This window comes from Bos mutus, chromosome 1 (genome assembly GCF_027580195.1).
Source record: "Bos mutus isolate GX-2022 chromosome 1, NWIPB_WYAK_1.1, whole genome shotgun sequence".
Classification (NCBI taxonomy): domain Eukaryota; kingdom Metazoa; phylum Chordata; class Mammalia; order Artiodactyla; family Bovidae; genus Bos; species Bos mutus.
In genome coordinates this window covers 37,181,857-37,198,207 of record NC_091617.1, presented here as the reverse complement: position 1 = coordinate 37,198,207, position 16,351 = coordinate 37,181,857, and the positions used below count along the sequence as shown (strand labels likewise).

General features: G+C 37.2%; 1 protein-coding gene across 1 annotated transcript in view; it reads left to right on the top strand.

Annotated features, from left to right (window-relative positions):
* The window catches only part of PROS1 (protein S), a 64,402-nt gene that overhangs the window by 31,485 nt on the left and 16,566 nt on the right, over positions 1–16,351 (top strand). The window contains exons 7-10 of the mRNA XM_005892971.2: positions 4,886–5,011; positions 8,392–8,513; positions 11,390–11,505; positions 15,144–15,333. Of these exons, the coding sequence (XP_005893033.1) occupies positions 4,886–5,011; positions 8,392–8,513; positions 11,390–11,505; positions 15,144–15,333 (554 nt within the window). The remainder of the gene's footprint in view (positions 1–4,885; positions 5,012–8,391; positions 8,514–11,389; positions 11,506–15,143; positions 15,334–16,351) is intronic.

Sequence of the window (16,351 nt, the reverse complement as noted above, 5' to 3'; positions counted from 1 at the left end):
AAACTGCTTAGTCTCGATCCTCTTTCTTGAGATATGGATTGTCTCCTGACCTTGTGACCATTATTAATCCCTTGTTCCCTTGGTAATAGTTGCTGTAGGTTTGGTTTTGAAAGGTTGTTGCTGAATCACGCAAAGATGCCGGGATACTTGCCCCCCAGAGGAGAAGAATTCAATCCGGGGCCAGAGACGAGGCTTGATCGCTCAGAGCTTTGTGTAATAAAGTTTTATTAAAGTATAAAGGAGATAGAGAAAGCTTCTGACATAGGCATCAGAAGGGGGCAGAAAGAGTACCCCCCCCCGACCCGTTAGTCTTCAGCTGGATGTTATATAGTCACTAGCAGTCTGTTAATGAAAGAAAGGAATGTCTTAAAACTCAGAATGGCACCAGGCCCCTCACCCATAAGATGCATTTTGGGATAATCTTGGCACCAAATGGTTCATCCTGGGCCATAAAATGATTAACTTGAATCTTGTAGAAGGACAGATTACCATACAAATAGTTTCGTTTACATAGATTAGGGCAACAGTATCTGAGTATAACATACTGGTTTGTCAAGTAGGTTCTGAGCCATTAGGCAGGACCCACTTGAAGACAGAGTTTGGGGTAAATGCATAGCACATTAGCATAGCTTAAGACAAACATTTCCTTAAAAAATGCATTGGTTATCTCAAGGTTTGAGAACTGTTAACTTCAGGTGAAACCAGGTGTCATGGCAACACAGTATTTTAAGAGAAACCTCCTTTTAAATTTGTATAGAGAAGGAAAAAAATCGCTAATTTGTTTCCTCCTGCTGCTTAAGAGAGATAAAAATGTCTGACACTTGCAGGCTATTTCCTCTGTTTGGAGACTCCTGGCCTTCCTGCCTGATACCCTCTCAGTTTTCTGATCTTTATCATTGTCAAAAGAAATTTCTTGTACAACAGCCTATATCACAGAAAGATCATTAAAGCACCTTTGCTCCATCAGAGCTTGGATCCCCCTGTCTTTCTTTCTTTCTCTCTCTCTCTCCCTCCGGCTCTCTCTTTCACTTTCTTATCGTCGACTCCGGACCGCCAGGTCCCGGTCCATTAAAGGACCCCAACACGTGGACTTTAACCCACCAGGCTCTTCTGTCTATAGGATTCTCCAGGCAAGAATTCTGGAGTGAGTTGCCATTTCCTCCTCCATGGGATCGTCCGACCCAGGGATTGAACCCGGGTCTCCTGCATTGTAGGAAGATTCTTTACCAATTGAGCTACAAGGGAAGCCCTCTGGTTCCTCTGCCTTTTCTAAATCCAGCTTGTACATCTGAAAGTTCTCAGTTCATATACTGTTGGAGCCTAGCTTGAAGGATTTTGAGCATTACCTCACTAGCAAGTACAATGAGTGCAATTGTGTACAGTTTGAACATTCTTTGGCATTTCCCTTTTTTGGGATGAAATGAAAACTGACCTTTTCCAATCCTATGGCCATTGCCAAGTTTCCCAAATTTGCTGGCATATTGAGTGCAGCACTTTCACAGCATCATCTTTTAGGATTTGAAATAGCTCAGCCGGAGTTCCATCACCTCCACTAGGTTTGTTCACAGTAATGCTTCCCAAGGCCCACTTGACTTCACTGTCCCAGATGCCTGGCTCTAGGTGAGTTGATCACCCTATCATGGTTATCCTAGTAATTAAGACCTTTCTTGTACAGTTCTTCTGTGTATTCTTGCCACCTCTTCTTAATATATTTTGCTTTTGTTAGGTCCATACTGTTTCTGTCCTTTATTGTGCCCATCTTTGCATGAAATATTCCCAAGGTATCTCTAATTTTCTTGAAGAGATCTCTTGTCTTTCCCATTCTATTGTTTTCCTCTATTTCTTTAAATTGTTCACTTAAGAAGGCTTTTTTTAAAAACCTCTCCTTGCTATTCTTTGGAGCTCTGCAATCAGATAGGTATATTTTTCCTTTTTTCCTTTTCCTTTCACTTCTCTTCTTTGCTCAGCTACTTGTAAGGCCTCCTCAGACAACCATTTTGCCTTTTTGCCTTTCTTTTTCTTGAGGATGGTTTTGATCACTACGTCCTGTACAGTGTTACAAACCTCAATCCATAGTACTTCAGGCACTCTGTCTATCAAATCTAATCCCTTGAATCTATTTGTCACTTCCACTGTATAATCAAATGGGATTTGATTTAGGCCATACCTGAATGGCCATGGGGTTTTCCCTACTTTTTTCAATTTAAGTCTGAATTTTGCAATAAGGAGTTCATGGTCATTTCCTGGTCTTGTTTTTGCTGACCGTATAGAGCTTCTTCATCTTCAGCTGCAAAGAATATGACCAGTCTGATTTTTGTATTGGCCTTCTGGTTATGTCCACCTGTAGAGTCGTCTCTTGGGTTGTTGGCAAAGGGTGTTTGCTATTACCAGTGAGTTCTCTTGGTAAACCTCTGTTAACTTTTGCCCTGATTCATTTTGTGTTCAAGGCCATACTTGCCTGTTACTCAGGATATCGCTTGACTTCCTACTTTTGCATTCTTGTCCACTATGATGAAAAGGACATTTTTTTTTTTTTTTTTGCTGTTAGTTCTAAAAGGTCTTGTAGGTCTTCATAGAACTGTTCAACTTCATCTACTTTAGTATTAGTGGTTGGAGCATAGACCTGGATTACCGTGATTTGAATGGTTTGCCTTGGAGTGAACCAAGATCATTCTGTCATTTACTATGATATCAGTTAAAGTGTAGTTAAGTGACTTTAAGGTGAACTGCATAAACTAACAATTTCTTATCAGCAATTATACAGTTTTAGATTGTATATCTTTCTTGTTTGCCTATTTGAAGGTGTTTGAGGGTAGATAATTAGAATACCAGTATCATTCGAACACTAGTTACAGAAAATCATCATAATGAAAGGATACCATATGCATTCCATAAGCAAATAATACCCATTTGTACTTGAACATCTAAATACTTGAAAGAATTTGTGCTGCTAAAGAATTTATGATTTACATTTAATTAAGAGCAATTTAATCCTTAGCCATTGAGTTAATACACATTAACCAAAAGTTCTCTTAGAAATGAGTGTCTCTGTTGATCAGTACATATGTTTTTGTATGGTTCATTTACATAGTGTTTTGTTCACAATGCATAAGCAATAAAGTACAAAATTAGTAGAAGAATATATATACAATTGTTACAACAGGGCCTTTATTTAAAATGTGAATTTGGTTGGGATTAAGTTGCCAGTAAATTCCCAAAAATGCAAGAATAAAACTTTTCATCAGACATTAGATGTCAGTGTAGAGCCATAAAATGTATATACTATAACCCACACTCATATAATTTAAAGGAGTTCTTGTAATATGCCTCAAATCAAATAAATTTAGTCATGTTTTTACATCCTGTTGAAAATATGGATTTTATAGCTCTTTTTTAAAAATTAAGTATTTTTTGAAGTAATTATAGATTCACATGCAGTTGTAAGGAGTAATAAAAGACATCCCTGTACCCTTTACCCAATTTCCCCAGACAGGAATACTTGCAAAACTATAGTACCTCATAACATACAGAATATTGACATTGATACAAGCAAGATACAGGAAAATTTACTTGCCACAGTAAATTGATTCATTTATTTTTTGTGCAGGTTATTTATTTTTGTGTGTGTGTGCAGGTTATTTTAAATAGAGAAATGTCTGAAAATTTGGCCAATTTTTGGAAAAATTAAACTATCAGCTTTTTAGAGTAGAAAATCTAGATTTTATTCTGAGCTTGTCTTTCCTCAGAGAGTACAGATGAGAAAGTTCAGTTCAGTCATTCAGTCCTGTCCGACTCTTTGTGACCCCATGGACTGTAGCACGCCAGGCCTCCCTGTCAATCACCAGCTCCCAGAGTTTACTCAAACTCATGTCCATTGAGTCGGTGATGCCATCCAACCATCTCATCCACTGTCGTCCCCTTCTCCTCTCACCTTCAATCTTTCCCAGCTTCAGGGTCTTTTCATATGAGTCAGTTTTTCAAATCAGGGTGGCCAAAGTATTGGAGTTTCAGCTTCAGCATCAGTCCTTCCAATGAATATTCAGGACTGATATCCTTTAGGATGGACTGGTTGGATCTCCTTGCTGTCCAAGAGACTCTCAAGTCTTCTCCAACAATGCAGTTCAAAAGCATCAATTCTTCAGTGCTCAGCTTTCTTTACAGATGAGAAAATTTCACTATAATAATTATATCACTATTGAACTATTTCTATCACTTGTTTTTTTCACAGGCACTTATTCAGTAACTAGTTGCAATTTGAAATTTCTGAAATATTAATTTAATGTTAAAATTTATCCTGGATTAGCTGTGGCTTCATAAATATTTTAAGACCTTACCCAATCCCATTTTAAATTTGAATCACTCGAATAATTTACGCCTTAATAGTAGTATGCAGATTTAGCTATTGTCCATTTCCAAAGGAAAGGTGTAAGAGTGATGAGCTATCTCATTTTTATCCCATTTTTTATATTTGTGATAATACAGAGTAAGTAAGCTTTTTTTTTTTTCTTTTTCAGTGTAGATAAGCTTTTAAGACTGTATTTCAGAAACATGTGTTTAGGAATACATGTTAAGAATATGATGAGTCTCTTCTTCAATTTATTTTCATACTGTAACCTGGTAGATAAGAAAATAACTAAAGCCTTTTTCTTCTTTTACATGATTACAAGGAAATAGCAGACACCAATCAAACTCCCTATGCATTTGTAGAAAGAAACTGTATTAACTGAACTAAAATGTGATGATGGATTTAATATTTTGCTATTTCCAGTCCACTTTGTTGTCTTAGATATATGAAACTAGACCCAGGAAACACAAATCAAGTGTTCTTTGCTAGTGTCTAATGGTATGGGAAAAAATTTTTTTAATATACTTGTTTCATTTGTAGATGTGGATGAATGCGTTTTAAAGCCAAGCATTTGTGGCACAGCTGTGTGCAAGAACATCCCAGGAGACTTTGAATGTGAATGTGCTGAAGGCTACAAATACAATCCCGTATCAAAGTCTTGTGACGGTAAAGTTCTGTTGGTATTATTGGTGGTGGAGGGGGTGAGTTGGCACCCTGATTTGAAATGAGAAGCATTGGTTCTCCTTGATATCAGTAATCAGATGTTCTCAGGTGGTAAAATCCATGCTATAATTTGATCAGTGGGGTAGTGATGGCTTCCTTCCAGATTAAAAGTATGGACCCAAGCATGATCTTCAGTGCTGTGTAATCTGATGGCCCTCTAAAGCTGTATTTGAATTGCACACCTCCCATATATGATAGAAGCAAAAGAAACACATAATATTCAAAAATAAAAAGAAGCTGAAAGGAAACACACACACACACACAGAAAGGAAGACAAGTTTAAAACAAGGTGGTTAGAAATGTTTGGTTTTATGCCAGGCTTTTCAGTAATTTTCTCTGTGTGTTTAAGTGTGTCATTTTATTGTAAAATAGTAAATGATCTAATTCCATTATAATTAAATATATGTAAAAAGAAAATCTCATCATAACCAGATGAGAGCCAAGCTCTAAAACTGTGAGAAGCAGTGATTAGTGATGTCTGTGTCTGGTTTTGGGAGAGCTCCTTGAAGCTTGTGAGTATTTCATTTGACTCCAGTGGTGCTGCCCAGGTAGCTTAGATGTGTCATAGGGTTATTTTTTTTTTTTTAAATCATGGATATGTACAAATTATCTCACATCCTCCTCTGATTTTTTAAAAAATTTTAAAGTGAGTTTAATATCATGACTGAAAGTGAAAATTTCTCAGTCATGTCAGACTCTTTGCAACTCCATGGACTATATGGCCCATGGAATTCTCCAGGCCAGAATACTGAAGTGGGTATCCTTTCCCTTCTCCAGGGAACATTCCCAACCCAGGGATCGAACCCAGGTCTCCCCCACTGCAGGTGGATTCTTTACCAGCTGAGCCACCAGGGAAGCCCAATGTCATGACTAAAACTAATTAAATTAATAGTAATTTTAAGTGTACAATTCAGTGATATTAATTACAGTCACACAGTTATGCAGCCATTACCATTATCTGTTCCAAAATTTTTCCGAACAGAACTCTGTAGCTGTCAAGCGATAAATTCCCCCTCCTCCCTTTCCCAATCACTGACAACCTCCAAACCCTACTTATCTCTCTGTGAATTTGCTTAAATTGATAATAGTCTTAGAATAGATTTTTTTCGACTATTTATACTCCTTTTGAGATTTTGATGTCTTATATCCTCACGTACTCAATAAACAATATCTCTTCCCACACACCATTTCTACTCTCCCAGCCCTCCAGATAGAAATTACCATGGTCAGCCGTAAGCATTTGCAGATTTATTATTAGCCAACTTCATCACATTGTATTGTATTGTATTGTAGTTATATTCATTGTATATGTTGAATAACTACAAATTGTCATGAGGTGGCCAAAGTATCGGAGTTTCAGCTTCAACATCAGTCCTTCCAAAGAACACCCAGGACTGATCTCCTTTAGAATGGACTGGTTGGATCTCCTTGCAGTCCAAGGAACTCTCAAGAGTCTTCTCCAACACCACAGTTCAAAAGCATCAATTCTTTGGCACTCAGCTTTCTTCACAGTCCAACTCTCACATCCATACATGACCACTGGAAAAGCCATAAACTTGACTAGACAGACCTTTGTTGACAAAGTAATGTCTCTTCTTTTTAATATGCTATCTAGGTTGGTCATACCTTTCCTGCCAAGGAGTAAGCGTCTTTTAATTTCATGGCTGCAGTCACCATCTGCAGTGATTTTTTGGAGCCCCCCAAAATAAAGTTTGCCACTGTTTCCACGTTTCCCCATCTAGTTGCCATGAAGTGATGGGACCAGATGCCATGATCTTCGTTTTCTGAATGTTGAGCTTTAAGCCAACTTTTTCACTCTCCTCTTTCACTTTGATCAAGAGGCTCTTTAGTTCTTCACTTTCTGCCATAAGGGTGGTGTCATCTGCATATCTGAGGTTATTGATATTTCTCTTGGCAATCTTGAGTCCAGCTTGTATTTCATCCAGCCCAGCATTTCTCATAATGTACTCTGCATATAAGTTAAATAAGCAGGGTGACAATAAACATTCTTGACTTAATCCTTTTCCTATTTGGAACCAGTCTGTTGTTCCATGTCCAGTTCTAACTGTTGCTTCCTGACCTGCATACAGATTTCTCAAGAGGCAGGTCAGGTGGTCTGGTATTCCCATCTCTTTCAGAATTTTCCACAGTTTATTGTGATCCACACAGTCAAAGGCTTTGGCATAGTCAATAAAGCAGAAATAGATGTGACATACATATATATACAATATTTTATTACTTTAGTCATGCTATTCAATTTCAATAGTATTGAGGGCTCACTAATTTTGGGGTTCTATTTTAAGACATTCAAAGGGGTTCTCATTTTAAGGGGAAACTATGCTATAGCAGTGTTTGAGTTTGGGAATTTTCAAAGATCACAGGGTATATTCATCTAAAAGGTCAAGGATCTTACATATTTCTAAAGTGTATCTAAGCTGAAGCATCTTATTACAACTTTCCAAGAATGATTTTCTTAAAGTATGGATTGGGACAGGGACCATAGAGAAAATTTCACGAAATGGGAGGTAGTAGCACATTAATATTTTTTGTTTTTTTATATCTTTGATAAGTTAAGAAATAAATGTATGTCCTTAAATTTATTGCCACCATAAATCATTGCATTATGGAAAGTGATATTTTCTTGATATAGTCATTTAATCTCCAACTACATTGTTGTTTAGTTGCTAAGTTGCATCCAGCTCTTTTGTGACTCCATGGACTATAGCCAACCAGGATCCTCTGTCCATGGGATTTCCCAGACAAGAATACTGGAGTAAGTTGCCATTCCCTTCTCCAGGGGATCCTCTAGACTCAGGAACTGAACCCACATCTCTGGCTTGGCAGGTGGATTCTGTCTCTGTGAATCACATTAACCTTCATTTAAAAGGGATCTTTTCTTCCCTTCCCTTCCTTGTCTCCCTGTCCTCGCCTCCACTCCTTCTTTTCCCCTTTCTTTTCTTTTCTTCAAAGCAAAGAGTTAAGAAGAAAATGTCAGTGGAATTTATATGATCAAATTCGACAGTTACACTGAGACTCTTGTTTTTTTCTTCAAAATCAGAAAATTAGCGTAGTTGTTATATCTTTATTAATTACTGAAAGTTAATCATTAAATTTGTTGATTCAGGTATATAAACAAATTGAAACTACATTTATGACTCATTTAAATTTCTGTGGCAAGTGCATACAGGTGATTTGATGTCAAAGAATTTCTTTCCCTAAGGATTTATTATCACTGATTATCTTATACTAAAATCAGAATAGTCCTTCTTCTGTTGGGTTGAACATTTAGGAGATACTAAAATTTATTTTCTCTTTTCCCCCAGATGTGGATGAATGCGCTGAGAACTTGTGTGCTCAACTTTGTGTCAATTACCCTGGAGGTTACTCTTGTTACTGTGACGGAAAGAAAGGATTCAAACTTGCCCAAGATCAGAAGAGTTGTGAGGTAACACTTTGCAATACTAACCTTCCCATCTCTTTTTAAAACTGAGATCCAGTTACTTATTTCCACATAGTTGAGGTAAATAAGAATACAGATTTCTACTATAGTTGCTATAGTTCAAAGCAAGCTATGAGTCACAATCTATATACTAATTTTGACCACGTAATTTGGTAGACATTGTGAGGGACTTCCCAGGTGGTGCTAGTGGTAAAGAACCTGCCTGCAAATAGAGGAGACATAAGAGACGCAGGCTCATTCCCTTGGTCAGGAAGATCCCCTGGAGGAGGGCATGGCAATCCACTCCAGTATTCTTGCCTGGAGAATCCCAGGGACAGCGGAGACTGATGGCCTGCAGTCCACAGTGCGTGACAAAGAGTTGGGCGCAACTGAAGCGACATAGCATGCATGTGGATAATTAGTGACTGGATTAAGAAAAAGCTGCAGGGCCACAGTTCAGAGAGTGCTCATCTGTATAGCCTGTACTTTTATAAAATGCAATGTGTATATTTACTTAAAAAACTATAAAAAGCTAAGGGTTACATTTCTCTCTGTGAGAAAAAATCTTCCATAGAAATTTCAGTGGAAACATTTTTCAGTGTCCACTTTTATCACACTCTGACAAGTTTGATCATGGCTTAGGCATGTTAGTACTTGCAAGAATGTGCATAAAATCTCAGGTGCAAACAATTTTGTCAGAGTAGGATTTAGTTGAGGTTTAAGTATATCGAAATTCAGAGGGGTCAGTTTTGTTATTCTCTCTCCAACTTGCTTCTAGGTTACTCAAATTCAATTCATAATTGATCCAGAAATTGAATGTTGCGGGGTAGGTTCTAATATTTCTTCCACTGAAGAAATTTGAAGCTCTTTTTTTTTCCCCCTAAGTAAGGATCACATTAGTGATCTTTAGTCCAATTCATGAATCTCTTTTAATTTTTAAAAGTGAAAGTGAAATGTCATGCTTATGAAGTAGACATTAAAAAAAAGAAATACCCTTAACTGATTATTTAATAGTCGTTGATTTACACATACTCTCTATCTGCTACCAAGAGAAGCTGTATATGTTTTAAAAATGTCAACATTTCATATTATGCTACCTATTTGGTAAAGGAAGGTAAGGAAAGCTAGTTGGTATATGTAGTAACTTTGGCAGTACTTCATTGAAATATATTATGTGCATGTCTATTTTGTAATTTGATATCCTATTATTTCAGTATTTTTTGTAGTTACACATTGCCATCTTCCTTGGAATAGATTTATTCTAAGAGGAAATGAGATATTATTTTAGGACCTAGATTTAATACAGTGCTGTTTCCACAGTTCTCCCCAGAATATCTCTAGATATATGCCCAAGAACTTCTCCTTAAAAAACTTTCCATTTAAATGTTTGTTTTTACTCTTAAAAGAAAAAAAAAAAAACCCTGATAATAGTTCATTCATGTGTGCTAAGTCACTTCAGTAATGCCTGGCTCTTTGTGACCCTGTGGGCTGTAGCCTGCCAGGCACCTCTATCCATGGGATTCTCCAGGCAAGAATGCTGGAGTGGGTTGCCACGCCCTTCTCCAGGGGATCTTCCTGACCCAAGGATCGAACCTTTGTCCTTTATGTCTCCTGCACTGACAGATGGGTTCTTTACCACCAGAGCCACCTGGGAAGCCCTGATAGTAAATCATCTGACTCTAAATTTTTTTTTTTTTGGTAAATTCCTTGGAGATTATGATGATCTCTTACTTTATATTTATCCTGTTCAGGTTTTTCAGCATTTCCTTTGATATCTAGAGAGCACACTTTTGCTCAGAAAAAATTTGGCTTAATAAGACTTTAAAACAAATGGAGGGTGAGTGGGGGGGAGGCTCAAGAGGGAGGAGATTTATGTATAGAGATAGCTTATTCTGCTGTAAAGAATCTGCCTGCAATGCAGGAGACTTGAGTTCACTCCCTGGGTGGGGAAGATCCCCTGGAGAAGGGCATGGCAACCCACTCCAGGATTCTTGCCTGGAGAATCCCATGGGCAGAGGAGGCTGGTGAGCTACAGTCCATGGGGTCACAAAGAGTCAAACACAACTGAGCGACTAACAACATCATAGCTTATTCACTCTATTTTACAGCAGAAACTAACACAACATTGTAAAGCAATGGTACTCCAAAGAAAAACAAATAAGCTAGGTACAAATAAATAAAACTGGCTCAGTGGTAGGGAATCCACCTGCCATGCAGGAGCCCACAGGAGACACAGGTTTGATCCCTGGGTCAGGAAAATCTCCTGGAGGAGGGCATGGCAACCCACTCCAGTATTCTTGCCTGGAGAATCCCATGGACAGAGAAGCCTGGCGGGCTACAGTCCATAGGGTCAGAAAGAGTCAGACATGACTGAAGTGACTTAGCATGCATTATTGGAGATTACACTGATGGACTATACAAGGAAGTAAAAGATACTGCTTTGTTATTACCGTGGGTATTCTGCATGTATTTTATTGTATCAGAGAGGATATGTTTGACAAGAACACTGCTGCTGCTGCTGCTAAGTCGCTTCAGTCGTGTCTGACTCTGTGCAACCGACCGCATAGATGGCAGCCCACCAGGCTCCCCTGTCCCTGGGATTCTCCAGGCAAGAACACTGGAGTGGACTGCCATTTCCTTCTCCAATTCATGAAAGTGAAAAGTGAAAGTGAAGTCGCTCAGTCGTGTCCAACTCCTAGCGACCCCATGGACTGCAGCCTACCAGGTTCCCCCTTCCATGGGATTTTCCAGGCAAGAGTACTGGAGTGGGGTGCCATTGCCTTCTCCGGACAAGAACATTAGGAACCAGAGAAAGCATGATATCCTGACACATACACCAAGCAGTAACCAATGCTTTTTCTTATTTTTTGCCTTTTCTCCAGGCTGTTCCAGTGTGCCTTCCTTTGGACCTTGACAAAAATTATGAATTGCTTTACTTGGCAGAGCAGTTTGTAGGGGTCGTTTTGTATTTAAAATTTCGTTTGCCAGAAACCACCAGGTGAGGTACCAATGTCAGTGATAATTACAGAAATAAGCAGGTCAGGACAGAAAGGAGTCACTGAAAGGTTTTAAATCCATGAAATTTTATTAACAATCATATAATTTAGGTGCATTATCAATCAGATGATATTGGGTACCCTAAATTTCTTTTTTTCCTTCACATATATTTTTCACGCTTGAATCATTTGGGGTTGTTCTAGGCTGATCTTCCCTAGTGATCATTTTACGTTAAGCCAGAGTTCTTCCTATTCTAATGAATACATATTTTTAAAAAGCTAGAAAAGAGGATTTAATGTATTTGTGAAATTTTCATTCTTTTTTATGCTTTCTAAGTAATGGGAATAATTCAAGAAACTGCTTTTAGAATATAGTTATATTCATAATTATTAAGGAAACTATGATAAGATTGCTGAAGTAGTATATTAAAGAAATGTGTCACATGATTTTAGTTGACTTAGTACTTTATCTCCTCTTCCTGTAGTTGGGTTGACTTTGGAGAGGGAGTAATTGTTTCTGTTTTTGAGTCATGATGCTACTTTATCAAATTTTCTCAGAGCCATACATTGTTGGAACTAGGGGAAGAAAATTGGAATTTTGTTGGAATAATGGAAAGTAAACATTTGAGACTGATTATACAATCCAAATTTTAAAATATTTTAATTAGATAAGCATGTATATTTAGAATTTAATCCGTTAGATATATGAGTGAATACTCATTAAATAATTCAACTCAATTCATAGAAATTTTATTATTAAGGAACACTGAAATTTATTCACTGATATAATTGTGCCCTTTCAGCACTCTGATTTTCCCAAAAATGTGGTTTTCCCCTTTAACATCTCAGAGCAAAGAATATCTTCTAGTGATATAGATTGGAGACAGCCTTTCCTTGCTATGAGAATAATTATGAGAGAGAAGAATTAATTATCTCAGACACTTTCAGAGGTATTCATTTCTTACCGTTCACAAAAGCTTGGGCTGTAACATCAGATAAAATTGGTCAAACAATTGTTTTCTTTCAGTATTTATTATTTAGTTTAAACTTTTTATTGAGGTATTATATGTATTTGTATATACACACACATAAACACACAGAGAAATATATACATGTAATATACATATGTCTTACATATACAGCTTGATGAATTTTTATAAGCTGCCACCTGTGTAAAAGACACAAAGAACAGCTAATGCTTTTTGTTTCTTTTTTCGCAAATTTCTTCAACTCTGTTTCCCAGGGTCAAAAACTTATGCTGCCCCAAAGTTAACAAGTTCTCTTTTTTCACTCTGCAATACTTCTGAAAGAGAATGAATTATTCCCCAATGTACTGAATCAGTATGCTGATGTACTCCAGACAGAAAATATGCAGAACACAACTCTTTGAATTACTGGTTTAGCATGTTTTTACAAAGAGAAGGAAATTATCTCCATGATAGGATCAACTTCTAGAAGATCCTGACCATACACAGATTCAGGTTTTGGCAAGATAATATATGCTTCACATCAGCAAAATGTGATGAATATGAAAGAGAATAGAAGGCCTTACTCAGAGCAAAATGGTTCTTTTTAAATATAATCGGAGTTCCTTGAATTCCTAGTATATTGTGATCTACCCAACAAGCTTTACTCCACGTTTACCTCTTTATAATATTTCCTTGGAATTCTCAAGGCTAGAAAGTTCGTTCTATCACTTTTTCTTTGTTCTATTTGAGGTAGGCTTGTGCCCATTACAAATGATGCCTCTGTTACTATTACTATTGTATACAGAAAAGGAAAGAGTCTGGGATTCTTTCTTGCCATATTTAATAATTATCTGAAATCTTAATTTTTTAATTTAAATTACCTTTATGTTAACTTAACTCAGATGACTAGTAGTTATACAACTATTTTTCCTGTTTCCTGTTTACCTTTTTTCAGTCACTTTGCTTTACTGGTCCCTTGGAAACTTTAATGCTGATTTTCATTAAAGTATTGTAAGGCCATGAATTGATATATGTTATTTTTCAGTCCAGCATTCTTAAGATTTTTATCCTTCCCTGTAATAGCTACATATATGTTCAATGTCTTAATAGCAGCAGGCATTGTTAGAGCTCAGTTCAGTTCAGTTCAGTCTCTCAGTCGTGTCCTATTCTTTGCAACCCCATGAATCGCAGCACGCCAGGCCTCCCTGTCCATCACCAGCTCCCGGAGTTCACACAGACTCACGTCCATTGAGTCAGTGATGCCATCCAGCCCTCTCATCCTCTGTCGTCCCCTTCTCCTCCTGCCCCCAATCCCTCCCAGCATCAGAGTCTTTTCCAATGAGTCAACTCTTTGCATGAGGCGGCCAAAGTACTGAAGTTTCAGCTTTAGCATCATTCCTTCCAAAGAAATCCCAGGGCTGATCTCCTTCAGAATGGACTGGTTGGATCTCCTTACAGTCCAAGGGACTCTCAAGAGTCTTCTCCAACACCACAGTTCAAAAGCATCAATTCTTCGGCACTCAGCCTTCTTCACAGTCCAACTCTCACATCCATACATGACCACAGGAAAAACCATAGCCTTGACTAGACGGACCTTTGTTGGCAAAGTAATGTCTCTGCTTTTGAATATGCTATCTAGGTTCGTCATAACTTTCCTTCCAAGGAGTAAGCGTCTTTTAATTTCATGGCTGCAGTCACCATCTGCAGTGATTTTGGAGCCCAAAAAAATAAAGTATGACACTGTTTCCACTGTTTCCCCATCTATTTGTCATGAAGTGGTGGGACCGGATGCCATGATCTTCGTTTTCTGAATGTTGAGCTTTAAGCCAACTTTTTCACTCTCCACTTTCACTTTCATCAAGAGGCTTTTGAGTTCCTCTTCACTTTCTGCCATAAGGGTGATGTCATCTGCATATCTGAGGTTATTGATATTTCTCCCAGCAATCTTGATTCCATCTTGTGTTTCTTCCAGTCCAGCGTTTCTCAGATTGCCTCAAATACATGGCTATATCTTTTAAACTTTCCTTCTGTGTACTCCAGTATAGTGATTTGTGCAATTAGAGTTTTGGAGAGCTTTTAAAATTAAACTAACAGATACATTTAAAAGTTTTTGATTTTACCTTCCTTTACCACACATGAAGACTTAATTATGTTAGAAATCATTCAGATACTATCTTGTACATTTCTGTGAGTGATTCCTTCCTGACATATATGAAATCATAGGGATAATTTGCTCTTTGATGGATGAACCAATCATAGATTAAACATCTTTTATTAATCATATATGGATACGGAAGAAAGAAAAAGAATCTTCATGTTAGATTATATAGTATATAAAAGGCTCTGAGACAATATGCCTAATATTTGTACATGTGTATTCCAGCATTTAAAAGAGCTTTCAAAACAAATGCCAAAAGATGAAAAATTTATCAAAGCATATGCTCATTTGGAAAAAAGTTTCCACGAATAAGCAAGAAAGTAAAACATCTTGATTTTAAGTACACATGGAGCCAGAGATAACACAAGAAGAGCTTAATCCTGCCCTTTTTTATTTTTTCTAGTGAAAGAGTTGTCTCTTTCAACATACTGCTATTTGCCAGTTCAAGAGTAAAAGAAAAACATGATCTTCAATATTTCTCACTATTCAGGCTCTCTCTTTGTCCATTGTTCAGATTTTCAGCTGAATTTGATTTCCGGACATATGATTCAGAAGGTGTTATCCTGTATGCAGAATCTTCTGATCACTCAGCTTGGTTCCTGATTGCGCTTCGTGAGGGAAAGATTGAAATTCAGTTCAAGAATGAAAAGACAACCAAAATGACAACTGGAGGCAAAGTTATTAATGATGGTTTATGGCATATGGTACGTTTTGCAGAACTCATAAAGAATCATTCCATTCTGATGCAGTTTGTATAAAATCATTAATCATTACTTTAATAGTGATACCAAACCAAAATAAGTTTGGGTTTATCTGATGTTGTGTGAAGTGTATTCTACACACTGTAAATACCTGAAATGGTCTGAGAAGTTTTTCTCTCTCAACAGTATGGATTTCCCATAACTGAAGTTGTTTTCAGTTATTAGCTTTGTTAGAAAGAACTATTTTGTCTTTAACTTTTTACCTTTTTTAGTGGCTGTCACTGGTGAACTGTGATATTGCACCTATAAGGTCAAGGGTTGATCTGGGACAACTACACTGGATAGACATCAATATTTTTAATGTAAAAGAGAAATACATGTAGTAACAAAATTAAAAATTTAATTTAATTTTAAATATTATCATATAGACTAATGGATTAGTACAAATAGGATGCACTAGCTGAAACCAATTAGAATGCTTAGAAACTAGCATTTTTAGATAATCCCTAAAAGTGAGTCTTTATTTGAATAATCAAGAATAGAACTTTAATCTACTGTATGCAAATGGAACTTATCTTGGAGAAGGGATTACTGTTAGTCTACAGAGAGGAGAATGTTAATTAAATCAATGCTACTTTCAGTAGAGAAGATCCGAGAAGATCAGCTTCACCTTAGAATGTGGTGCCCCAAAGAGACACTTTCTAAGTCTATGGGAACTGACAAGAAAGGTCCATGTTAAGCAGCCATGTAAAGTCATCACTAAATTATTTCATTATATCTATCCACTCTTGCAATCATATATTCAATAAATATTTAGTAAGCATGTTTAAAATGCTATATTCCTGAGTCCAAGGGGCTGAAATCATAGTAGAAGATTGTCCATGTTCTTTGAGGTTAGACTCTCACAGTTTAATAGTGGATGTGGCATCGTGAACCAATATGGTGTAATGTGAAATATGTTACAGGAAAGTGTAATAAGGAATAGTTGGGTGCAGATGTGGTTCACCAAAAAGGGGGCTAT